A 27,619-nucleotide genomic window follows, 5' to 3' on the forward strand; every position below is an offset into this window, starting at 1 on the left:
CAAGCCCTCCTGACAGATGGCCGTTCGTCCTCCAAAACCTTGGCAGATCCATGGAGAAATAGTATGCCTATGAGGCTGGATAGACGTCTGCTGAGAGGGCTTGGATTGCGCCTTGCCTGCCAGAAAAAAGGGTTGGACTGGATGGCCTTTGGGGTCCCTTCCAGCTCTTGATTCTGTCAAAGGCCTTTTCTTGCCCCTTTTCTTGTTGTTCTTTTCATCTCGGTGAAGAAGAAATGCTGGGAGGAGGCAAGTGTGGGGAAAGGAAGGGGAAATGGGATTGTTTTCCAGGGAATGGGGCGGCGCCATGGACTTATTTAAGAGGCAATGGCACTCTGTACCTTTGGATCAGAAGGAATTATCTCAGCAACGGAAAGATAAGAGACATAGAAAAATATAAGGGAATGGCATGGCTTTCTTTCGGGATCTTGCTCAGCCTCATCTGGCGCAATGGTGGTAAGTAGAACCATCCCCGACATCAGGGAAGATGTATTATCTTTTGATCAATTAGAATATAAAGCATATGTCTGTCAAGAATAACATTGGGTCGAGTTGCTTTCCATGCGTTCGAATGTAAATGTGAGCTGCTGCCATGTAACACAGTTTCGTAATGCTGTTTTTTTGTATTGGGCTGCATTATATGAGTCTCCGCTGACATATAACACAATTCCGTAATGTCGAAATTGGACTGCATTATGTGAGTCTCCGCTGCCATGTAACGCAATTTCGTAATGCCGAAATTGGGCTGCATCATGTGAGTCTCCACTGAGATATAATGCAATTGTGTAATGCCAAAATTGAACTGCATCATATGAGTCTCTGCTGCCATATAATGCAGTTCCATAATGCCGAAATTGGGCTGCATCATATGAGTCTCCGCTGACATATAACACAATTCCGTAATGTCGAAATTGGGCTGCATCATGTGAGTCTCCACTGAGATATAATGCAGTTCCATAATGCCTAAATTGGGTGGCACTGTGTGCATCTCTGCTGCCATATAACACAGTTTTGTAATGCCAAAATTGGAGTGCATCATCTGAGTCTCCACTGCCATATAACACAGGTTTGTAATGTTGACATTGGGCTGCATTATGTGAGTCCATGCTGCAATATAATGCAATTTCGTAATGTCAAAATTGGGCTGCATCATGTGAGTCTCCACTGACAGATAACGCAATTCCATAATGCTGAAATTGGGCTGCATCATGTGAGTCTCCGCTGACATATAATGCAGTTCCATAATGCTGAAATTGGGCTGCATCGTGTGAGTCTCCACAGAGATATAACGTAATTGCGTAATGCCAAAGTTGGGTTGCATTATGTGCATCTCTGCTGCCATATAACGCAGTTTCGTAATGCCAAAACTGGAGTGCATCATTTGAGTCTCCACTACCATATAACGCAGTTTTGTAATGTTGACATTGGGCTGCATTATGTGAGTCCCTGCTGCCATATAACGCAATTTGTAATGCCAAATCTGGGCTGCATCATGTGAGTCTCCTCTGACAGATAACACTATTCTGTAATGTCAAAATTGAGCTGCATCATTTGAGTCTCCGCTGCCATGTAATGCAATTCCGTAATGCCAAAATTGGACTGCATTATGTAAGTATCCACTGCTATGTAAGGCAGTTCAACTACATCTCGGCTTGCCCGTTGCCCACTCTGGGCCTCTTTGTTGTTCTCTACGCAGGTGTCCCAATGCCCAGCTTGACCATCCACCCCAAGGCCCCGCTGGTGGAGCTTGGGGAGTCCATCCAGTTGACCTGCTCCATGGACTGCCCCGGAGGCAAAGTCCAATGGGAAGGTCTGGATACTGACCTGGGCAACGTGGTCTCCAATGGCACCCACAGCGTCCTGACTGTGGCCAAGGCCAGCGTCCACATGGATGGCGAGAAGCGCTGCGCGGGACAGTGCCGGAAAGAGTCCAACCAGCGCAAAGTGTACCTGCAAGTGTATGGTAAGTCCGGAGAAAAACCGTGCCTCTCCTCCTATTCTGAAACAATCTTCCCCATCTCGCATACAGAGAATGATCCTGACCCTGATTATCACATTTGTTGTTCTCATCATGTGTCTTTGAGCCGTTTCCGGTTGACGGCAACACTAAGACAGATCTGTCATGGGGTTGTTTCATTCAGACAGAGTTCATGCTGGTCTTCCTTGGAGAATGTGTGGCTCATCCAACCTTGGACAAGTCACACAGCCTCAGAGGAAGACACAGAATTGCAATCCAATCCTGGTCTCCAGAACTAGGATCAAATTGTGGGATCTGGATTTGTGATTCAATCCGGGTCTCCAGATTTGCAATCCAGTCCTGGTCTCCAAATTTGTAATTGAATCCTGGTTTCCAGATTTGCAATTGAATTCAGGACTCCATATTTGCAATCCAATCCTGGTCTCCAAAATTGAGATCCAATTCTGATCTCCAGAACAGACAGAATCCTGGTCTCCAAAATTGAAATCCAATCCTGGTCTCCAGAAGCTAACATTGTCAATGTAGGGCTCTCTCTGGACCTTCCTAAAAGGTTGGATTACCAACTCAGCTACTTCTCCAGCAGCATGGGGTTTGTATTCCAATGCACCTGGAGCTTGAAGCCATCATCAGAAATGGGGCACTCCAGATGTGTCCAAATTATAACTCCCATTCTTTTTCAAAATGGGAGCTGGACACTCCACCATGTTTCTCAGAAGTTCCCTAATCCATGCCTTGCTCCTCAGCCTTCCCAGATACTTTGCAAGTGGAATCCCAGCCTCCAATCCTGACGTCCAGAGAGGCGGCCCAGCTCGTCTGCTCCATGAGCCATATCTACCCTCCCGGAGTGCTGACGCTCAGCTGGTTCCAAGGGGCCCAAAGACTGGAGGCTGCCCTGGAGGAAGAGGAGGAAATGGAGGGCTCCCCAGAGCAGCTCTTCCTGTATCGATCTGTCCTGGAAGTCCCAACACCTGTAGAAGGCACATCCTACACCTGCAGAGCCACCCTGGAGGTTGGGCAGCAGATGTTCTCCAAAGAGAAGGTGGCCAACGTCAGCCTCCAAGGTGAGGGACAATCTGGGCACATCGCTACCCTATAGCTTAATGTATATGTGTGGGGACAACAATGCAACCAACCTGAGTTGGCTTGTCCACAGGTTGAATACTGCATGTTAACTCTTCTCCAAAAAGGAAGAAAGTTAAAAAAAATGTAGAAAGAAGAGAGTGAGGTATAAATATAAATATATTAATAATAATAATAATAATAATAATAATAATAATAATAGTTGTTGTTGTTGTTGTTGTTTCATTCATCCATCAGAGAAGAACCTTAACAGAATGTCTCCTCTCAATCATGATGCCATTTCTGGCTTTTGAAGTAGGGCTTATATTCCGAGCATCCTCCAAAATCCCAAAAAATCATGTTAGGGTTTATTTTCAGGGTAGGGCGTATTTTCAGGGCAGGTCTTAAGTTTAGGGTAGGTCTTAATTCCAGGTTAGCTCTCTTTTTTCAGAGAAACTAGGTAATATTTTGGTTCATAAATAGATTAATGAGAGATCTATCTGCCTCCAGCTCCGCAGAGAGCACCCATCGCGACCTCAACCCTTGAGACAGTAAGAACAAGCCATGGGGTTCATCCAGATCCATCCACCACCGAGATCTCATTTTTAGCAACCACCAATGGTCTTCCCCATACCACCGCCACATCTGCCGTAACATCGAAAGCGGTCCCTGCAACAGAAACCAAGAGTCCTGGTTCAACGGTGTCAAATAGACCTCTCTCTCGTATTGTGGAGATGTGGAGTAAGTCCCCAGAACCCGAGACTCGGGGCAACTCCACCTCAGCTGTGCTGAACATGACCAAGGATTCGGCAAGACCTGAGGTTACCATCAGACCTTCTCCCACATATGATGGCCGTCTCCCCACAGTTAAGGTCCATCCTTCCCTTGAAGAAGACCGCTGTTGGCCATTTGTCAAGCTCACCCCTCCTCAAGGCACCGTGGGCGTATCCCTTCGCATCTCGTGCCACTTGGCAGACTGCAGAGACAGTGCTGAAATCCATTGGGCAGAAACGCCACTGTCACCGGCTCATTACAAGGTTGAAGAAGCTGAGGGATGGTCCACCTTAACGGTGGAAAGGGTCGGCCCGGAACACCAAGGGACTTATCGCTGCGTCGCAAAGACCAGCCCGAAACGCATGGCGTCTGCCCAAGTCATTGTGTCCAACGGTGAGTGAATTGGGCTTAGTTGGTGGCACTTTAGGAAATGTTACATGGCGGCTCTGGTAGAACCTTGTAACATATCTCTGTCACAGGATGGGTTCGTGAAATTATTTATTTATTATTTATTTATTTATTTACAGTTCTTATATTCCGCCCTTCTCACCCCGCAGGGGACTCAGGGCGGATTACAGTCAACACATATATGGCAAACATTCAATGCCAGTTTGACAAACAACATTTAACACACAAATACACCAAGGCTATTTAACTTTTTTTCTGGCCGCCAGGGGAGCTGCTGCTTTTCATCGTCCATCAACGACACCGATGAAGTTCTTCCGCATTCCACATTCCCCGGAGTCTTTTTCTTTATGGCCTCATAAATTAGTTAAATTTAGCCTCCCACACAAGGTGGTACCTTATTTTCCTACTTGACAGATGCAACTGTCTTTCGGGTTGCAAAGGTCGACAACGGGCTACACAATGGCTGGACACCCACTCCAGCCCGGGCTGGCTTCGAACTCATGACCTTTTGGTCAGAGTGATCTTAATGCAGCTGACACTCAGCCAGCTGCGCCACAATCCCGGTGCAGGGATTGAAGGAAACCATTTATAGTTCCCTAAGCACAACCTCACTGATCCGCCGCGCTCTGGGAAGCAAGTGTCCCAGAAGGAAACAAAATACAGCTGAGTCTTTCATAGCCAAAACACGCTTCAGCCCACCCAACTGCCAGCATCTGACCTTATCTACACACTGTATAATAAACTCATGGATTTAGGTTTCCATTCAAATCAACCAGAGGCTTTACTCTTCAGCGTTGCAATCTATACAAATGTACAATCAGATACACAGATCCACTTCCAGGCTTGCCTTTACAAATGATCAGATCCTCAGAGAGTCACATACAGAATAGATTGATACAATGAGTCACAGAGGAGAGAGAAAGATGGATTTTTTAATCCTCATTATATAGCCACCTGCTGACTGGTCATCTGTAAGGGACACTGGCTGATACAACCCCTTTGCAATAACCCTCACATGGTTATGACTCAGCCATTACCACACCCCTTAGGTATTGCATCATGAAATTCACAGTAATTGCCCAGGTGCTATCAATATTCACATGTTCATCAAACAGTATTTTTATATGACTAGCAATGCTGTGCCATTTCTAACAATCTCTTTGCCTTCTGAACATAGATTGTACCTAAAAGGAGGAGCACAGAGCTATATATAATTCAGTCTCCCATAGTAGTATCCCTATGCTTTGTTTAGAAAAGCCTTCCTAATATTTAATGTTTTCATGCACAGGCGAGCGAGTTATATTGTGCTTGACTTCACTTGGCTTCTTCTTTCTGACTTTCAGCTCCCATCAGTCCGGACACCCTCATCTCCATTGGAACGGCTGGGTCTCTCCTAGGGCTGGTTGTCACCGGATACGTGTCCCATCGCCTTTGCCGAAAGCGAGGAGGCTAGGCAAGGAGCAGCGTCATCCCAATCTAAGCAGCGTCTATTATAATGGGGCGAACAGGATTTGAAGGGGCGTTGAAGGAAACCACTATGTTGGGGATTCAGAACTGTGCTTGTTCTGCCCTCCCTCTGGATTGTGTATTTGGAAACTGCAAGTGCCACCTGCCCTATCCCGCTCCAATTCATGGAGACTCAGTCTACCAACGGCATTTCCATTTAGGAAATAAGTACAGCGATTGTGATCCAAAGACACACCAAACCCAGCAGACTGTTGGTATTTTTTGTTTTGTTTTTTAAAGTTGTTTAGCACCACACACAAAAAGAGGCAGGTTTATAACGTTTTGGAGCATTGTGCCGACCTGGATCCAATTGTCCACACTTCTGTTTCCATTATTTTCCCTATCCCTGAACCTTTCAAAGCACCAACTACTTTGAAAGTCATTGCTATTGTACGGAAGTGTGTGGCGGGGCTCTGTGCAGAAACTGTAATTAATCATTGTCAGCCTTATTCATGCACTGAGCCCAATGGAGATCACACTCAAATCCAGATGTTTCTGGATTGCTGCGATTTCCTTTGCGAACCAACTGGATGTGGAAGGTGTAGTGACTGCTTTGAGGTCATACCATAAAGCTCAACCTGGGACATATGAGTGTTGTATACAAACAAGGCCTGTTTGGCCGGGACTATCAATGGGGACGTTGGAGGAAATAAATAAAAGGGTTGGATGTGAAATCCCATACTGGTACAAAGGGTGTAATTGATGACCCTATGAGCAATGAGACATATAAAGCTTTATAAGGGGATCTTTAGTGCTGATAAAAGAATGCTATGTGTCAGGCAGTCCTGCTGTTTGTTAACAAATAAAAGTACCATTTGTAGACATTGAGGCTTTTGCTTGAAACAGTTTAAAGTGTTCCCTCATGTACCGCAGGTGTTCCGTTCCAGAACCACCCACGATAAGTGAAAATCCGTGAAGTAGGGACGCTATATTAATTTTAATATTTATACATTTTAGCATAATGTATAAATATTAAAATGAATATAGAATCATAGAATCAAAGCGTTGGAAGAGACCTCATGGGCCATCCAGTCCAACCCGCTGCCAAGAAGCAGGAATATTGCATTCAAATCACCCCTGACAGATGGCCATCCAGCCTCTGTTTAAAAGCTTCCAAAGAAGGAGACTTCACCACACTCTGGGGCAGAGAGTTCCACTGCTGAACGGCTCTCACAGTCAGGAAGTTCTTCCTCATGTTCAGATGGAATCTCCTTTCTTGTAGTTTGAAGTCATTGTTCCTTGTCCTAATCTCCATGGAAGCAGAAAACAAGCTTGCTCCCTCCTCCCTGTGGCTTCCTCTCACATATTTATACATGGCTATCATATCTCCTCTCCTCCTTCTCTTCTTCAGGCTAAACATGCCCAACTCTTTAAGCTGCTCCTCATAGGGCTTGTTCTCCAGACCCTTGATAATTTTAGTCGCCCTCCTCTGGACACATTCCAGCTTGTCAATATCTCTCTTGAATTGTGGTGCCCAGAATTGGATACAATATTCCAGGTGTGGTCTAACCAAAGCAGAATAGAGGGGTAGCATGACTTCCCTAGATCTAGACACTATGTTCCTATTGATGCAGGCCAAAATCCCATTGGCTTTTTTTGCCGCCACATCACATTGTTGGCTCATGTTTAACTTGTTGTCAATGAGGACTCCAAGATCTTTTTCACACGTGCTGCTCTCAAGCCAGGCATCATCGTCCCCCATTCTGTATCTTTGCATTTCGTTTTTTCTGCCTAAGTGGAGTATCTTGCATTTGTCCCTGTTGAACTTCATTTTGTTAGTTTTGGCCCATCTCTCTAATCTGTCAAGATCGTTCTGAATCCTGCTCCTGTCCTTTGGAGTGTGTGCTAACTTTGCGGATTTTCTTACCCATGCTTCCTTACTTGCCTCCGGAGCCATGCAGGCAGCAGCAGGCCAGGGAGGCAGGCCTTCCCCGTCGCGCCTCAGGCTGCTGCACTTCCGGGGTCTGCGGAGGCCAGGGAGGCAGGCCTTCCCCACTATGCCTTAGGACCCTGGAAGTGTGGTGGCTTGAGGCACAGTGGGGAAGGCCTGCCTCCCTGGCCTCCGCAGACCCCTGAAGTGCAGCAGTCTGAGGCGCAGGAAGGCCTGCCTCCCTGGCCTGCTGCTGCCTGCATGGCTCCAGAGGCTCTGCCGGGGTCTGCGGAGGCCAGGGAGGCAGGCAGGCGTCCTCTGGATGGGCCGGGAGAAGGAATGGCCGCACAAGCGCTCCAAGTCATGGGAGGGCAAGCGGAGCTGGCAAAGGGAATTCTGGCCAGCACACCAGCCTCCCTTTCTGATTATGTAAATATTTTATATATGATATTATTATTATATTGTATATTAATATTTACAAAACCCCACAAAACTGTGAATCCATGTCAAGTGAACCGCAAAGTAGTGAGGGAAAACTGTATCTGCCTGTTCTACTACCTTTATGGGGAACTTTTCTGATTCTAAAACCAAGCATTTTCAAGCATCATTGAACCAATGATTAGACAGTAATTAGAAACAGCTAAGAGGTCTCCAACTAACAAATTTATTGAACAAATCATATACAGTTTTCATTTATCCAAGATAATTGCGTATCTATAACCGATTTCTATATACAGTTCATAAAACGTATCAAATATATGTGTGTTGTACAATGGGGGCCTTTGGTATCTGCGAAGGCTTGGTTCCAGGATTTCCCCATAAAGTGGTGGGAGAGGGAGGGTGCGACATTGCTCCTATCGCATTCATACTGAAAGATCTTTCAAAACATTGGAAAAAAGGCAGTCGTGAAATGGTGCCCGAACGGAACGGTGCAATTTCATAACTGCCTTTTTTTGGGCGCGTGGAGAGTGGAATATCGATGGGCTAAGGCTTTCCCAAAATGAAACTGGAGTGTGTTCGAAACGGCAGAAATCCGTTCTGTTTTTGTTTCAATACAACAGAAATCTGTTCCATTTTCTTTTCGAAATGGCAGAAATCTGTTCTGTTTTCATTTCGAAATGGTAGAAACCCATTCTGTTTTCGTTTTGAAGCAGCAGAAATCTGTTCTATTTTCATTTTGAAACAACAGAAATCCATTCTGTTTTTGTTTCGAAACAGCAGAGATCTGTTCCATCTTCTTTTCAAAATGGCAGAAATCAGTCCTGTTTTTGTTTCGAAATGGCAAAAATCTGTTCTGTTTTCTTTCAAAACGGCAGAAATCCATTCTGTTTTCGTTTTGAAACAGCAGAAATCTGTTCTATTTTCAGCTGAGCAGCTCAGCAAAAACAGCAGAGAGAAAAACAAGCAGGGACATCTAATCACCTTTCAACAAGAGGAGTTTGCTCCAGGCACAGTCAGCCCATTGTATGCTAATCAAGGTGGTCAGTTGAAAGATTCACACCTAGCCCAACTTACAAAAGCCCTTTGTCTCACCCTGGTCATTCCACAGATATATAAACCCATTGTCCTATTTCCAACAGACCTCACTACCTCTGAGGATGCTTGCCATAGATGCAGGCGAAACGTCAGGAGAAATGCCTCTAGAACATGGCCATATTGCCCGAAAAAACCCACAAGAACTGAGTGTTCTATTTTCATTTTGAAACAACAGAAATCCATTCTGTTTTTGTCCTGCTTTCGTTCTGAAATGGCAGAAATCCATTCTGTTTTCATTTTGAAATGTCAAAATTCCATTTTGTTTTTGTTCTGCTTTTGTTCTGAAGCAGCAGAAATCAGTTCTGTGTTCGTTCCGTTTTTGTTTTGAAACGGCAGAAATCCTTTCTGTTTTCTCTCTGTTTTCCTTCCGAATTTCGGATCCATTCTTCACTCCATTCTGTTTTTGAGAAGGTTTTTACAGAAATTGAACTCCGGGTTGCAGAATTATGAATCCGAACAGTTCCCATCCTAATCTCCCAGAATTTTCTCGAAAACAGAACGTGGATCACTTGAAATTTGGAATGAAAACAGAATGAATATAAGCTGAGCTTCACCAAAATGTAGGCAGAACAACAAAGTTCTCTAGAATAGAAGCAGAGGAAAGGCTCGGCCAGCATTGAAGTGGGAGCACACTCAAAATCCGGACTCGCTGCATGCGGTTCAAACACAGGTAAATTCAATGTTCCCGTGGTCTGTAAAAGCGGAGAGAAGAGTCGGCCGAACTTGGTGGAGTTAGGAGGCAGCCAAGTGCTGGTGGAAGTAGAGGCCGAAGAGCGTGGCGACAACTTGGCAGGCGGAGACCCACCAAGCGAAGAACGAGAACAGCCCGCGGTAAAAGAGCGGTGTCAAGACAGATCCCAAAGTACCGAGAGTCCCGGTGATTTGCGCCACTGTGACCTGGACCTCATCCGCCCCGATTTTGTCCACAGAAGCAGGTCGAGGGGTTGAGACTGGCTCGGGGGCAAAGTCTGCTTCGGGGTACAAACCCCAGGAGTATTCACCTTTTAAAAGGAGGGGAAGAAACAATGGAAAAATGGGTACATTCTGTTCCTAACTCATAACCAGGGTTCTAACTTGAACCCATAGCCAGGGAAATTCAAGGCAGCATTTCTACCCCTTTTGACTAGATATTTATATGCAACACTGCATTGGTACCCCTCCCACTGCTATGGGATCCTGAGAGTTGTAGTTTTATTGCCTTCTCAGCCCAAACTACAACTCCTAAGTTTCAAAAGCATTGAGTTTGCTTGAATGGCGTTCATTTCACAGTGGAGATGCAGCCGGTGAAGGCCAACAACCCTATGAAACTACAACTCCCAAGGTGTCATAACATCAAGTCACGTACATTATTTTGATCCCGGTTTTCTCCCCATAGATAGGGACACAAGATGCGTCAAACAAAGACTAAAGACCCCATGAAACTATAACTCCACGGGTGCCATAACATCAAGTCATGTACATTATTTTGACCCCAGCTTTCTCCCCATATATAGGGACACAAGATACATCTAACAAGGACCTTATGAAACTACAACTCCCAGGGCAACATAAAATTCAGCTGTTTAGTAGTGTCGAATGTTCCTCATTCTCCATTGCAGATTCTAGTAAATTTACTACAGGGACTTCAAGTGCAGTGGAGACCTAAAGACCTTGCAAAACTACAACTCCCAGGCTCCATCCTGCAAAGGTCTGAGAACATAAAAGCGGCTGAGAGACTGTCACCTCAGCTTTCCAGTGGCCCAATGCACACAATTCTCCCTTATATTGTATTTATTGATTAGGAAATTCTCCAAGCAGAACAGTCCTTATATGGAAATAATTCAAAATCTGTCAAGTTGGAAGATATAGCCTCGACGGTAGTGCTTTCTTACCCAGAGTCTTGAGGATGAAAGTGCAATGCAAGGTGAGGATGATTGGGGCCAAATACTGCAAGCTGACCACCGTTACGTAGCAGTAGATTCGGGTGATCTGGGCAGGGAAAGTAAGAAAAACAAAAAAAAGATAGTACTAATTATATAATAATAATTTCAGAGTTACAGAGGCAAATATTATTATTATTAATAATAATAATATATAACATTAATCATATAATATAATACAAATAATTAATATAATATAATATAATATAATAATGTAGTATAATATTGATATAATATTAAAATAATAATACTAATATAACAAAATTGCTCTTGGTTCCAGACTGAACCTTGCAGGAATGGTAAGGCAAAATAACATTGCTTCCTTCGGTCTGAGGAAACTCATACCTTCCGCTGGATCTCCAGGACAGGAATCCGCCCGGCTTCCCGCTTCATCTGGTCCACCCATCGGTCGGCCAGGTTCAGGTAGGCTTGGAGGTGAATTCGAGTGACAGCCAGCCTCAGGACGCACAGCCCCACAACGGTCCACAGTCGCACCGAGTCATAGGTGGCGTCAGACATGCTGCAATATGGGCGAAGACAGAGAGAGAGATAGAAAGAAAGGGGTCGGCACAGGGTGCGAATCCTCGCGCTGATCCACCAAAACAGTGACCCCTATCAGAATACAATGCAGCCCAAAAGCCATGGAAAAGCTCCATTCTATAGATGGGGGAAAGTGCTGCGGGAATGCAACCGATGACTACCCTCCTGCCACTCACATCTGGACGGTCTCCTTCCCCATCGGGGCACGCAAGAGGAGATCCCGGGAGACTGGCTTGATCCACATGAAGACCACGATCACAGGCGCAAGGAAGCTGGCGTGGAGGAGGAGCCTGCAGAGCCGGGGAGGAAAGTGAGAGGAAAATGAGGATCAGCACCAAATGGATACCTTTCTGTCGGAACAGCCAATGCACTCCAGGTTCTGGTCCAAACTTTACCGGAATTTCAAGGCAAAATAAAATTGTAAGGCAAAATGGCAATGACTGGTAAGGCAAAATAACAACTACTACTTGCCTTTAATAATATAATTATTAAAGGCATAATACAATATAAATAATATAATTATTATATTTAATAATATAATATTAACAATGCAATAATTTTGGATGTACAGAGGCAAGTAGTAATATCATTGTATTGTCGAAGGCTTTCACTGGGAATCACTGGGTTGTTGTAGGTTTTTTCGGCCTAGTCTGAACTTTACAGAACTGGTAAAGCAGAATAACATTGTAAGACAAAGTAACAACTACTACTTCCCTATGTATGTCAAAAATTATTATTATTATATTAGTAATAATAATAGAATAATGTTAATATAATATTAAAATATAATAATAACATTTTAGGGTGTACAAACACAAGTAATTGTAATATTGATAATATTATTAATATATAATATTAATAATAGAATATTAATAGAATAATAATTTTTGATGTAGAAAGGCAAGTAGTAATAATATCAAATATGTGTGTGTGTGTGTATATATATATATATATATATATAATACTAATAATATAATATTAATAATATAATTTTGTATGTAGAAAGCTAAGTAGTAATAATGTTAACAATATATAATAATAATATGACATTAATATATTAATGATAATATAATTTCTGATGTACAAGGGTAAGTAATCGTTGGTGAGCCTGGTTCGACTCCAGAGTCCTGGGTACAAATCCCGCTTGGCCATGCAAACCTCATTGTGTAACCACACTCTCTCAGCTTCACTTAAAATTCGCTACGTAACTGGATTGCCGGACGGTCAGCAGTCATCTTAAGGGAGTCCAGGTGAGTCTGTGCCAGTCGCAATCCGGGGAAAGTCAAACAGCCGCCGAGGAAGGAACAGGCGCCTACCAGCGCCAGTTTGAAGGTCAGCTTGCTCACAGGGATCCTGTCCGAAAAGGAAGAAATCGTAAGATGTATACAGTACTCTGATATAACCACAAGAGGTCAGTATAGAGATAGAAAGGATTAGCTACTGATGTAAGTGCTCAAGTGCAACCACAAGAGGGTAGTATAGAGATAGAAAGGATTAGCTACTGATGTAAGTGCTCAAGTGCAACCACAAGAGAGTAGTATAGAGATAGAAAGGATTAGCTACTGATGTAAGTGCTCAAGTGCAACCACAAGAGAGTAGTATAGAGATAGAAAGGATTAGCTACTGATGTAAGTGCTCAAGTGCAACCACAAGAGGGTAGTATAGAGATAGAAAGGATTTGCTACTGATGTAAGTGCTCAAATGCAACCACAAGAGGTCAGTATAGAGATAGAAAGGATTAGCTACTGATGTAAGTGCGCAAGTGCAACCACAAGAGAGTAGTATAGAGATAGAAAGGATTAGCTGCTGGCTTCTATGTATGCAGTACTCAGATGCAACCACAAGAGGGCAATATATAAATAGAAAGGATTAGCTACTGGCTCCTAAACATGTATGCACTGCTCAAATGCAACCACAAGACGGCAGAATAGAGTTAGAAAGGATTAGCTACTGCCTCTAAGTATGTATCCAGTACTCAGATTCAAACACTATATATATATACAGTCTTCAGTGCAACCATAACAGGGCAATCAATAGATAGAAAGGATTAGCTGCTGGTTCCTAAATATGTATGTAGTGCTCAAATGCAACCACAAGACGGCAGAATAGAGTTAGAAAGGATTAGCTACTGCCTCTAAGTATGTATCCAGTACTCAGATTCAAACACTATATATATATACAGTCTTCAGTGCAACCATAACAGGGCAATCAATAGATAGAAAGGATTAGTTGCTGGTTCCTAAATATGTATGTAGTGCTGAGATGCAACCACAAGATGGCAGTATTCAGATAGAAAAATTAGCTGCTGGCCTCTAGGATATTTTCGTTAGATTGCAACTCCTATCATCCCCACTTACGTCCATTCCCAGCCTTGTTCTTGTAGGAAGGCTTCCAGCCGGTCACTGACTTCAGTCAACCCTTCAATGGGAAGCAATGGAAGCAGAGGTTACAACAGTGTCGGGACTCAAACCCAGAACCGTCCTGACCTGAACCCAGAACCTCTCACCTGCCTCGAGGCCAAACTCGAGGTAATCTTCGCGGATGACTAGGACGATCATGGCGATCAGGAGGAAGAAGAAGGCAAAGGCCAGGCACACAGAGCGCTCCCCGCCTTCCTTGGAGCGGAAGTAGTGCCGCATCACCATGAAGAAGATTTTGCTTTGTGCGGGGAAGAGTTAAGGATGGCACCTATATTATACGAAATAGGAAAGGCTCATGCAAAAAGAGACCTTGGCATGTATGTGGCACTGCAGCGAAAAAGGCAAACGCCATTCTAGTTTGTATGAATAGTTTTCGATGGGATACACGGAGAAGAAGACGGTCAGCAAGCACCACAGGATTCCAATGTTGGCTTCTTTCCTCGGATCCACAAAGCAATAATAGCCTTCGGTGAAAAGGTAAACCAGGACAGAGTAGGCGGCAAAATCCACGTACCACTGATACTCCAGGAAATAAGATAGAACTGAAAAAGGAAAGAAGGAAAAACGAAGGTACTCAAAAGGTCATCTAGTCTCACCCCATTCCGCCGCTGAGCAATAGAGGCCCATCTAGATTTCCGCTTGATGGCCTAACCCTAACCCTAACCCTTTCCAAACCATTACATTTCAAAGGGGACCCCCCAAAGGTAATCTAGTCCACCCACATTATCCCAACCCAGAATCATTTACCCAGTGCATCCACAGCCATGATGGGGCTGCTCTCTAGATGCAGATCAATGTCTCGAGGCACCGAGGAAGGCTTTTCGTCCGTCACGCCATTCATCCTCCTGCAAAAGTATCAAATATTGAACGGGTGACAATTATTTATAAACCGATGGATGATATCCCAAGCAAAGAGGCTTTGCAAGACCTGAGCTGACCATAGAGTGGTGCTAACACAAAGTTGGTGGCCAACCAACCTCTGTTTAAAGGCCTTTGAATTGCAATAGAATTAGAAGGGACACCCAAAGATCATCTAGTCCAACCTCATTTGGCCATGGAAGGACTATATTTATTTATTTATTTATTTATTTGCTTTATTTCTATACCGCATTTTTCAGCCCAAACAGGCGACTCAATGCGGTTTCTATAGAAGCCTAAGACCTAGAAGGGACACCCAAAGGTCATCTAGTCCAACCCCATTTGGTCATCATGGGACTGTAGCATCCAAAGACCTAGAAGACACCGCCAAAGGTCTTCTAGTCCAACCTCATTTGGCCATCAAGGGACCATAGGAGCCTAAGACCTAGACAGGACCCCCAACGGTCATCTAGTCCAACCCCATTTAGCCATGAAGGGATTGTAGGAGCCTAAGACCTAGAAGGTACCCCCAAAGGTCATCTAGTCCAACCCCATTTGGCCATGAAGGGATTGTAGGAGCCTAAGACCTAGAAGGGATCCCCAAAGTTCATCTAGTCCAACCCCGTTTGGCCAGGAAGGGACTGTAGGAGCCTAAGACCTAGAAGGGACCGCCAAAGGTCATCTAGTCCAACCCCATTTGGCCATGAAGGGACTGTAGGAGCCTAAGACCTAGAAGGGACCGCCAAAGGTCATCTAGTCCAACCCCATTTGGCCAGGAAGGGACTGTAGGAGCCTAAGTTCTAGAAGGGACCCCCAAAGGTCATCTAGTCCAACCCCAATTGGCCCAGGGGTCTTCAGGAGCCTAAGACCTAGAAAGGACCCCAAAGTACATCTAGTCCAACCCCATGTGATGCACAACTCACCGGTCCCGTTTGCCCTTTGGCTTCTGCTTGCCCGCCAAGGCGAGGAGCTCCTCTTCAGACGGATGCTTGTATCGATACAAGCTGGCAAGACAAAGGCAACGAAAAGGCACAATTGTGAATGATGGAATGCTTCCTCCAAAACAATTGATTCCAGGGCACTCACCACCTCCCAGTTATGTCATAAAGGGATGCTTAGTCTGTAGGAATTGGAAGGTAGCCCCAAAAATTATGTAGTCCAATCCTATTCGGTCATAAAGGGATGCTAGTTCTGTAAAGAGTTGGAAAGAAGCCCTAAAGGTAATCTAGTCCAACTCCATTAGGATGTAAAGGGATGTTAGGTCCATAAGATTTGGAAGGGAACCCCAAAGGTCATCTAGTTCAACCCCATTTGGCTGTAAAGGGATGCTTGGTCTGTAAAAATTGAAAGGGAGACCCAAATGTCATCTAGTCCAACCCCGTTCAGTCATAAAGGGGTGCTTGGTCTGTAAGAGTTGGTAGGGAGCCCCAAAGGTCATCTAGCCCAACCCCATTTGGTCACAAAAGAGTGCTAAGACTAAGAGTCAGAAGGGAGTCTCAAATGCCATCTAATCCAACCTCATTAGGTCATAAAGCGATGCTAGATCCATAAGGGTTGGAAGGGGCCTTAAAGGTCATGTAGCCCTTCCCCATTTGGATGTAAAGGGATCCTAGGAATAAGAGTTGGAAGGGAGTCCCAAAGGTCATATAGTTTAACTTTGTTTGGATGCAACAGGACACTAGTACCAAAATTGGGGTGCCCCCCCCCCCCCCGCCCCCACCCTGCAATTTGTCTTACCTTCCATTGCAAAGCAGCCATCGGGCAAAGGACCAGTGAGGAGCCATTTTCTGCATGACGCTGGCCACAAGGAGAGAGACGACCAGCTGGATCCCCATCACCGCCTGCCGAAAAGAGGAAAAAACAAGACCTTGAGGAACTGCAACTCCCAGGATCCCACAATGGGTAAAGCAGTGCCAAGCTGCACTGTATTCTACAATCTAGATGCCCTGGAATGATAATAACAGCAGGCTTGGAGGGCCAATGCAAAGCCTGGAAGAGCAGGATTTGAACCCAGATCCAGGCCGAAAAGCTGAGAGAGTAGCATCTTTCTGTTTCCTGAAGGCTCAAGGCACATGGACCTGGCTTCATGCCAGATAATAATGTGTATAAATTGACCTTCTCGATCTATTTTTAAAAGCAAATGGGAAACGTGATACGGTCAGGTTACTTAGGCAAAGCACAGAAGGGATTAAGCAGCAAGGCACAAGTAAATCAGTCCCGAAAGAGGCCATCTATATAACTAAATGAGGTAAAGGTAAAGGTTTTCCCTTGACATTAAGTCTATTCATGTCCAACTCTGGGGGGGGGGGGGGGTGCTCATCTCCATTTCTAAGCCGAAGAGCCAGCATTGTCCATAGACGCCTCCAAGGTAATGTGGCCAGCATGACTGCATGGAGCGCTGTTACCTTCCTGCTGGAGCGGTACCGATTGATCTATTCACATTTGCATGTTTTCGAACTGCTAGGTTGGTAGAAGCTGGGGCTAACAGTGGGAGCTCACTCTGCTCCCCGGATTCAAATCGACCTTTCAGTCAGTTTAACCCACTGTGCCTCCCTGAATGGGATATACACTTTGTAAATGGCTTAAAAATGAAATATGTGTGTGCATGTACATATACACATACAATATTAATATTAATATAATGTTAATATGTATATATATTAAAATTAATATTAATATATACATATACACACATACTATTAATATATAATATAATATAATATATTAATATTATATTAGATATTCTAATAAAATATTCATAAAATATCTTGAAGAATATTGATATAAATGTATAAAAATGTATCTACTGACAATAAATATTTATTTAATAAACATCCCTAAATATTATAAATAACATTATATGCAAATGAAAATTTATAAAATATAACATATAATATTCATAAAAAATTAATATTAAATAAATATGTAAAATAAATATAGCTATTGATAATAAATAAAATAGGTATTTAAGATATTCATATATATTGTAATTAATTAACATTATACACAAATGAAAACTTATACAATATATAGTATTCATAAAAATAAATATTAAATCAATATGTATAATGAATACATATAATAAATATATATTGATAATATATTAATAAATAAAAATACGTATTTTTATAAATAAATAAATAAAAATACGTATTTATTTTATAGATATAATATATAATGCCATTATTTAACATTACATACAAATAAAACTTATAAAATATAATATATAATGTTCATATAATAAATTTGTATATTAAATAGATCTATTGATAATCAATATTTATTGTATAGATATTCATGTGTCATAATAAGCATTTCCAAAACACAATGAATACTAGTATAAAATATATTCAAATAAATGTGTATGACAAATATTTTCATTTATAATAAATATTTTAGAGATACTCACACGCACAAATAAATATGCACAAAGGGTAATACATAATATTCATATACAATACATGTTATGAATAAATATTGATAATAAATTGGGTGTTGTGAGTTTTCTGGGCTGTATGGCCATGTTTCGGAAGCATTCTCTCCTGATGTTTCGCCCACATCTATAGCAGGCATCCTCTGACATTGTGAGGTCTGGAATTCCAGACAGGAAACAATCAGGGCCAGCTAACACCTTCCAAGGAAGGATTCCCCCAGGCAGGAAGCAGCCAGGCTTTGAAGCTGCAAGGCCATTCAATGCTAATCAAGCTGGCCAATTGCAACATTCACACTTGCCTCAAACGGACATGAGTTCTTTCTCCCACTCTGGACATTATCCCACAGATATATAACCCTCATTTGCCTAGTTTCCAACAGACCTCACAACCTCTGAGGATGCCTGCAATAGAGGTGGGAGAAACATCAGGAGAGAATGCTTCTGGAACATTGCCAGACAGTCTGGAAAACTCACAGCAATCCACTTATGATTTTCATAGAGTTAGGATCTCTGACATTTTTAATCATACTGTTACCCAGTTAAGAAATAATTATTACTCTATTAATTTTAATTTATATGTTTGATCTAATTATTTGGAAGGACTGCCAAAATCAGTTCAAACTTACCATTTTGATGAAGAACAACTTGCAAAAGAAAGAGAGGGAAAAATCAAGGGAGAAAGAAAGAAGGTGAAATGTACATGTTTGGTCTGGTTGCTCCAAAGAAGGTGGAGAGGAAAAAATCCTCGTGCCCAATCGGTGCGCGCCTCTGCTGGTGATTGACAATCGAACAACCAATAGCAGAGGGCAGCGTGTGGGCCATGCTTTTGCCCACCTGCTTCCGGGTTTCAGCTGCTTTGATACCCGCGTTGCATTGTGGGGCTTGTAGTTAGCTGCTCCTATAATTCCAAATATATAATATGAGTTGCAATACACTTAAGAATTAATTGCATTTAATCAACTGGTATTTAATTCATCTATGTATTTAATTCTATATATGTATTTAATTAATTAATTTCTGCATAATTAATTGATTGCTGCATAATTAATTCATTGCTGCATAATTAATTAATTGACATTGAGTTAATCTATTTATTTTTATTGATTGGTTCATATTGAATCAATTGTTGCATAATTAAATGATGTTTTGTTAATCAGTTTATATTTATTAATTGCTTTATATTTAATTTATGTTTACTTCACTAATTGACTTTTAGTTAATTTATATTTATTAATTGGTTTATATTTATTTATTTAATTAATTGGTGTATAATTAAGTAATTGACATTGAGTTAATCTGTTTATTTTTATTAATTGGTTTATATTTAATTAATTAATCAATGTATAATTAATTGATATTTAGGGTTGTTGTCGGTTTTTTTCGGGCTATATGGCCCTATAATTGATATTTAATTCCTCTATAAGTCTAGATTGATTGACATGTAACTAACTTATCTGTAACTAATTAATCGGTATTAAGTTCCTTGATGCATGTTATTAATTTATTTTCAGTCAATTTATATGCAATTAATTCAGTGATATTTAATTAATCTATATGGTTAATTAATTTTGTGTATTGATTTATTTTATGCATAATTAATTTTTATTGATTCCCACAGGAAATGTGTTGTTGTTATTATTGTCAATAATATATTTAATCTATATATTTCATTCATTTTTATTTATTCATTTATTTTATGTGTAAGTAATTAATTGATGGGGCCCCCTGGTGGCTAAGCGGATTAAACCGCTGAGCTGCTGAACTTGCTGACTGAAAGGTCAGTGGTTCGGATACAGGGAGCAGAGTGAGCTCCTGTTGTTAGCCCCAGCTTCTGCCAACCTAGCAGTATGAAAACATTCAAATGGGAGTAGATCAATACGTACCACTTCTGCAGGAAGGTAGCGGCACTCCATGCAATTATGCCGGCCACATCACCTTGGAGGTGTCTATGGACAACTCCTGCTCTTTGGCTTAGCGATAAGCACTAGCCCCCAGAATATAACATGACTAGACTTAATGTTAGGGGACACCTTTACACTTTAATTAATTGATTCTTCCAGGAAATTTAGAAATAATAATAATAATAATTATTATTATTTGATCTATATATATAATAAACTAGCCGTCCCCTGCCACGCATTGCTGTGGCCCACTATGGTGGTCATGGGGGTTCTGTGTGGGAGGTTTGGCCCAATTCTATCATTGGTGGGGTTCAGAGTGCTCTGTGATTGTAGGTGAACTATAAATCCCAGCAAGTACAACTCCCAAATGTCAAGATTCTATTTTCCCCAAGCTCCACCAGTGTATACATTTGGGCATATGGAGTATTCGTGTAGAGTTTGGTCCAGATCCATCATTGTTTGAGTCCACAGTGATCTCTGGATGTAGGTGAACTATAACTCCAAAACCAAAGGACACTGCCCACCAAACCCTTCCAGTATTTTCTGTTGGTCATGGGAGAACTGTGTGCCAAGACTGGTTCGATTCCATCGTTGTTGAAGTTCAGAATGCTCTTTGATTGTAGGTGAACTATAAATCCCAGCAGCTACAACTCCCAAATGACAAAATCATAATTTTTTGAGTGATGGTCACTCCTTGTGTTGTGAGATGTTTTGTTGCCAAATTTGGTGCTATTTCGTTCATTGGTTCTTTTGTTTTTAAGGTACTCATTATGCACAGAGCATTTATATATATATAGATTCAATTATATTTATATTTATTTAGTTAGTTTAGATGTCATTTATTTCATTGATTTCCCCCAGGAAATTTAGGAAATATTATTATTGCTGTTGTTGTTGATTCCTAGGATGCTGACTTTGACAGCCTTAAAGAGCCCTCACTGCCTCTGATTGGCTGGCCAGGATGCAGGTTGCCGTGGAAATTGCCTCTGAGTGATGGAGTCAATTACGAGCTCTGCCCTCTAGGTGGCATCATTGTATGTATATATGTGTGTATATCTCGATTTCATAGAATCATAGAATCCTAGAGTTGGGACCTCATGGACTATCCAGTCCAACCACCCATCAAGAAGCAGGAAAATTGCATTCAAAGCACCCCTGAGAGATGGCCATCCAGCCTCTGTTTAAAAGCATCCAAAGAAGGAGCCTCCACCATACTCCAGGGCAGTGAGTTCCACTGTTGAACAGCTCTCACAGTCAGGAAGTTCTTCCTAATGTTCTTTCTTTCCTGTAGTTTGAAGCCATTGTTCCATTGCGTCCTAGTCTCCAGGGCAGCAGAAAACAAGCTTGCTCCCTCCTCCCTATGACTTCCTCTCACATACTTTGCCCTATTAGTTAATAATATTAGGCATCTCCCTGGAACCAATCTGTGCCCAGACAGTGTCGAATTTCCCATTTCGTCACAGACAAAAAGACCTAGATGGATGTCCTGCTTCCCAATGGCGGCTCCATAAATTAAATGACATTAAATTGGAGAAGCCAGCAGGGCCGAATTCATATGTAAATGGGAGCCAGGCCGTGATTGGCCAACTTTTGAGACAGAGTCACTTTGAAGCAGTTTGGTGCATGCACGTGCACACACACACACACATATATATATTCGTAGTCTTAAATATGCACAGACACATATGTATAGTCATATTCCTAGATATAGCTATAGATACATATATATGAATCCTTAGATATAGACACACCTGTATATTCATATTCTCATTTATTTTTTATTTTATTTTATATTCTCATGTATACTGTAGATATATCATATATACATATATTCATAGATATAGGCACACATATACATTCATATTCAGATATATAGAAATATGCACATATTTTTATATTCTTAGACACAGTTATAGCTACACATGCATATGTATTCATAGATTTACATATAAATATATATAAATTCAAATTCTTAAATATATAGAATATACACAAACATACATATTTGTATTCTTAGATATACAGATACATATATAGATATTACTAGATGTAGATATATACACATCGATATTCATGTTCAGATATAGATATAGAAATACATACATATATGTATTAACATATGTATATATATAATATTCATATTCAGATATAGATATCGAAATATACATAAATGGATATATTCATATTCTTATAATATAGACACACACACACATATATATTCATATTCTTAGATATAGTTATTCTTAGATATTCTTATAATATAGATACACACAAATATCATATTCATCTACATATATATATTCATATTCTTAGATATAGATACAAACATATATTCATATTTTTAGATATATAGATAAACACACATATATCATATTCATATAGATATATGCATATATATTCATATTCTTAGGTTTAGTTATAGATGTAAAAACACACATATATCATATATATATATATATATATATATATATATATGAATGTAGATATAGATTTATAGGCACATATATTCATATTCTTAGATATCGATATAGATCCACACACATATATTCATATATACATATACACACACATATATAGTCTTAAATTTCGCTATATAGATATACACACACACATATATATATATTCATATTCTTAGATATATAGATACAAACATATATTCATATTCTTAGATATATAGATAAACACACATATATCATATTCATATAGATATATGCATATATATTCATATTCTTAGATTTAGTTATAGATATAGATACACATATATATCATATTCATATATATATATATATGAATATAGATATAGATTTATAGACACATATATTCATATTCTTAGATATCGATATAGATCCACACACATATATTCATATATACATACACACACACATATATATAGTCTTAAATTTGGCTATATAGATATACACACACATATATATTCATACATACATACATATATATATATATATATATATTCATACATATATATATACATATACATATATATTCATATTCTTAGATACAGATATAGATACATAAATATCATATTCATACATATATATTCGTATTCTTAGATTTAATTATAGATACATTCACACACATATATATTCATATTTTTAGACATAGATGTAGATCATATACAATCATATATGGCCGAGTTGGCCTCTGGGGATCCCTTCAACACTTTATGGCCAAATGGAGATGGACTAGATGACCTCTGGGGCTCCCTTCCAAGTCTAATGTCCTGAATGCCAGCAGAAACTCTGTGTGTGTGTGTGTGTGTGTGTGTGTGTGTGTATCTATATATCTATCTATCTATGTACATACATGGGACTCAGACAGACAGTTGGGATACAATGGCCTCATTCTCTGGGCAGGTTTTGAACCCGGCCGTTTCCCAGCCAGACACAATGGGGGACCCCAGAACAATGCGCCTCTGCGCATGCATTAACAGGGGCCTGGCTTGGTCTTTGCAGGAAAAGGAACTTTTGTACCTTGAAATCAGGCAGGGCTTTTGTATTCGCAAATTGCTATAAATATTCAGAGGGAACTTGATCGAGGGGGTCTTTTGTCCCTTCCTATAATAAATAGCTGGCTCTGACCAAAATAAAATCCTCCTCCGATCAAGCAGGATTGTAGGCCTAAGGCTGAACCATCCACTATTGCAATCAATATCCCCTATTTTTGGACCAAGAGGGAGTCCCGAAGGTCATCTAGTCCAACCCCATTGGGTCATAAAAGGATGATAGAACCAAAAGGGATATCCAAAGGTTATCTAGTCCAACCCCATTGAATCGTAAAAGGATGATAGAACCGGAAGGGATACCCAAAGGTCATCTAGTCCAACCCCATTCAGTCATAAAGCTATACTCGGTCTGTAAGGGTTGAAAGGGAGCCCCAAAGGTCATCTATTTCAACCCCATTTGGATGTAAAGGGGTTCTAGATCCCTATGGGTTGGAAGGAAGCCCTAAAGGTCATCTAGTCCAATCCCATTTGGATGTAAATGGATTCTAGATCCATAAGGTTTGGACGGGAGCCCCCAAAGTCATCTAGTCCAACTCCATCCAGTTGTAAAGCTATGCTTGGTCTGTAAGAGTTGGAAGGGATCCCCAAAGGCCATCTAGTCCAACCCCATTTGGATGTAAAGGGATTCTAGATCCATAAGGGTTGGAAGGGATCCCTGAAGGTCATCTAGTCCAACCCCATATGGATGTAAAGTGTTTCTAGATCCATAAGGGTTGGACTGGAGCCCCAAAGGTCATCTAGTCCAACTCCATTCAGTCGTAAATCTGTGCTTGGTCTGTAAGAGTTGGAAGGCACCCCCAAAGTCATGTAGTCCAACCCCATTTGGATGTAATGAGATTTTAGATTTGCAAGGGCTAGAAGGAAGCCCTGTAGGTCATCTAGTCCAACCCCATTTGGATATAAAGGGGTTCCAGATTCATAAGGTTAGGAAAGGGAGCCCCAAGGGTCATCTAATCGAACTCCATTCAGTTGTAAAGCTATGCTTGATCTGAAAGAGTTGGAAGGGAACCCCAAAGGCCATCTAGTCCAACCCCATTTGGTTGTAAAGTGATTCTAGATCCATAAGGGTTGGAAGGGAGCCCTGAAGGTCATCTAGTCCAACCCTATTTGGATGTAAAGGGATTCCAGATTCATAAGGGTTGGAAGGGAGTCCCAAAGGTCATCTAGTCCAACACCATTTAGATGTAAAGGGATTCTAGATCTGTAAGGGTTGGAAGCAAACCCTGAAAGTCACCTAGTCCAACCCCATTTGGATGTAAAGGGATTCCAGATTCATAAGGGTTGGAAGGGAGTCCCAAAGGTCATCTAGTCCAACACCATTTGGATGTAAAGGGATTCTAGATCTGTAAGGGTTGGAAGCAAGCCCTGAAGGTCACCTAGTCCAACCCCATTTGGATGTAAAGGGATTCTAGATCTGTAAGGGTTGGAAGGGATACCCGTAGGTTATCTAGTCTGACCCAATTGGTTTATAAAAGGATGCTAGAACCATAAGGGAGCTCCAAAGGTCATTTTTGAGGATTCACTTCCAATTAAGTCCCATTTCCAGAACAAATTACATTTCGTTCCTAAAATGAATTCATTCCCATTAACCTTGCAGATTGTAGGCCAAAAAATAAAGGGACTGAGACATTCACTAGGGCCAGAAATATCCCCCATATCTTTCATTCGTTGCCCGATAAATATATATTTTAATGTCCAAAATAGCACTGTAAGGGTCTCAGTCTTGGATTCCTTTCATGGTGGTGCAATAAGTCCTGAAAGGATGTGAAAGGTTTTCCTTTTCAAATCCTATTAGCAAGCAAAACAAAAAAACAAAACCAAACAACAACAGCAAGGAAGAGTTCTTTTGTGCATGCGCAAAGTGCCTTGGACCAACAAGTTTTCGTCTTCGCCAAGGCCTCTTTTGGGAAAGGTGTTCTCACGCTTCTCGCAGCCTGTTTCTTTCAAGGCTGGGTTTTGGCACCGAGGGCCAGAACAACATCCGCCCGAGGAACAACAACTTGTTTGGAAATGTCTTTTTTCCAAGTGGGTGTTTTCTTGTTCGCCCTCGAGGATGTGGAGGGATTTATTCCACAAAAAGCCTGGGAAAGAAAGAAGAAAGCCCTTCGTGGAAGGACAAGAGCTCCTTTGTGCATGCGCAGAGTGCCCTTCCCCAAAGGGTTATGCAAGACTGGGAATTATAGTTTTCCAATGCCCTCCCCAAAGGGAGATAATTATAGTTTTCCAAGGCCTTTACCCAAAGACCTATGCAAGCCTGGGAGTTATAGTTCCCATGGTCTTGCCCAAAGGGTTATGTAATGTTGTGAGTTATAGTTTTCCAAGGCCTTGCCCAAAGACTCATGCAAAGCTGGGAGTTATAGTTTTCCAAGGCCTTGTGCAAAGACCTTTGCCAGACTGGGAGTTATCGTTTTCCAAGGACTTTCCCAAAGAATTGTAACAGGGTGGTAGTTATAGCTTTCCGAGACCTTGCCTAAAGGGTTATGCAAACATAGGAGTTTTTCAAGGCCTTGTGCAAAGACTTATGAAAGTCTGGGAGTTATAGTTTTCGAAAGACATTCCAAAGAGTTATGCAAGTCTGAGAGTTATAGTTTTCAAAGGATGTTCCTGAAGAGTTATGCAAGAGTGGGAGTTATAGCTTTCCAAAGAGTTGGCCAAAGAGTTATGCAAGGCTGAGAGTTATAGTTTCAGAAGATGTTCCAGCTGAGTTATGCAAGGGTGGGAGTTATAGTTTGCTAAGCCCCCATTCAACGACCAATGTTTTCTAAGGTCTTCCGCAAAGACCCATGCAAAGCCTGGGAGTTATAGTTTCCCAAGGCTTTGCCAAAAGACCTATGTAATACCAGAAGTTATAGTTTTCCAAATCCTGATGCACAAACCTATGCAAGGCAGGGAGTTATAGTTTTCCAAGGACTTGCCCAAAGCGTTCTGCAAGAGTGGGAGCTATAGTTTTCCAAGACTTTGCCCAAATAATTATGCAAGGGTGGGAGTTATAGTTATCCAAATACTTGCACAGAGGTATTCAAGTTTGGGAGTAATAGTTTTCCAAGACACAACACTGCAAAATATGGCCTTCCGAAGCACCACCGTTGTGAAGCGGGCCAGTTCGTACATTCGGTTCTCTAGCTTTATGAAACCAGGCACACTCATACAGCTAGATAACCAAAGAGAAAAACCGACCCTGAAAGTCTACGCATCCTGTTGAAGGATCTTTTGGGTCACCTCCAAAATACACACACCACCCCCCAAAAAAGGGAGCCAAGAGGTGGATTCGAATCCCAGCACGACTTGAACCCCGTTTGCTTGCCTTTTGGCAGTGATGGAGATTGGAGAGCCATAGCAAGCCATTGGGTGACCTCGGGTGACCCCAAATAGAGTGGCCATAGGTTCGGAACTCCATCCAGGAAAATATTTCCAAATCTGGAAAACATGCCTATTTTCTGATCCCAATTTTTTTTTAAAAAAAGAGTTTTAATGAGTTTACTACTACTACTACTACTACTACAATAATAATAATAATAATAATGCAATACTTTAATACTATAATAATAACAATAATCTGTAATTATAATTATTATAATAATAGGAATGATTTTCTCCCATATGATCTCTGAAAGTCTAGTATTTTATTATTATTTATTCTATTATTATATATTAATAATAGCAATCATAGGAATGATCTTCCTCCCAAATAATATCTGAGAATCTTTTCCATCTACATATAATCATTACATTATTATTTTATAGTATGTTGTGTATATTATTGATATATCAGCATATATTAGTCTTATACATCATTATATTATATTAGTATATCATCCACATATACCTACATTATTTTATTTGCTTTACTTTACTTCTATACTGCCTTTCTCAGCCAAAAAAGGCGACTCAAGGTGGTTT

General features: G+C 41.2%; 2 protein-coding genes across 2 annotated transcripts; one reads left to right on the top strand and one right to left on the bottom strand.

Annotated features, from left to right (window-relative positions):
- The first annotated feature begins 358 nt into the window (after positions 1–358).
- MADCAM1 (mucosal vascular addressin cell adhesion molecule 1) lies at positions 359–6,101 on the top strand. Its single transcript, XM_060785753.2, has 5 exons — positions 359–453; positions 1,694–1,960; positions 2,719–3,036; positions 3,545–4,201; positions 5,560–6,101. Exons 1-5 carry the CDS (start codon positions 402–404, stop codon positions 5,667–5,669), a joined length of 1,404 nt encoding a protein of 467 aa, XP_060641736.2. The 5' UTR covers positions 359–401; the 3' UTR covers positions 5,670–6,101.
- A 2,141-nt stretch (positions 6,102–8,242) lies between these two features.
- On the bottom strand, positions 8,243–19,043 carry TMEM161A (transmembrane protein 161A). The gene is made up of 12 exons (XM_060785121.2): positions 18,925–19,043; positions 16,603–16,706; positions 15,789–15,869; positions 14,755–14,852; positions 14,393–14,549; positions 14,094–14,245; positions 13,945–14,005; positions 12,797–12,940; positions 11,764–11,877; positions 11,393–11,567; positions 11,000–11,096; positions 8,243–10,129 (listed from the first exon to the last, which is right to left on the bottom strand). Exons 1-12 carry the CDS (start codon positions 18,925–18,927, stop codon positions 9,861–9,863), a joined length of 1,455 nt encoding a protein of 484 aa, XP_060641104.2. The 5' UTR covers positions 18,928–19,043; the 3' UTR covers positions 8,243–9,860.
- Positions 19,044–27,619: the final 8,576 nt, after the last annotated feature.

This window comes from Anolis sagrei, chromosome X (genome assembly GCF_037176765.1).
Source record: "Anolis sagrei isolate rAnoSag1 chromosome X, rAnoSag1.mat, whole genome shotgun sequence".
Taxonomy (NCBI): Eukaryota; Metazoa; Chordata; class Lepidosauria; order Squamata; family Dactyloidae; genus Anolis; species Anolis sagrei.

Bases quoted from the DNA above. Each gene is read 5' to 3' on its own strand.
- MADCAM1 (XM_060785753.2), top strand. From the start codon at position 402: ATGGCATGGCTTTCTTTCGGGATCTTGCTCAGCCTCATCTGGCGCAAT. The intron at 454-1,693 runs GTAAGTAGAACC...TTCTCTACGCAG, and splicing joins CCTCATCTGGCGCAATGGTG to GTGTCCCAATGCCCAGCTTG. The intron at 4,202-5,559 runs GTGAGTGAATTG...TCTGACTTTCAG, and splicing joins CCAAGTCATTGTGTCCAACG to CTCCCATCAGTCCGGACACC.
- TMEM161A (XM_060785121.2), bottom strand. The intron at 14,246-14,392 runs GTATCCCATCGA...CCCCGCACAAAG, and splicing joins CTGACCGTCTTCTTCTCCGT to CAAAATCTTCTTCATGGTGA. The intron at 14,006-14,093 runs GTGAGAGGTTCT...TTCCCATTGAAG, and splicing joins CGAGTTTGGCCTCGAGGCAG to GGTTGACTGAAGTCAGTGAC.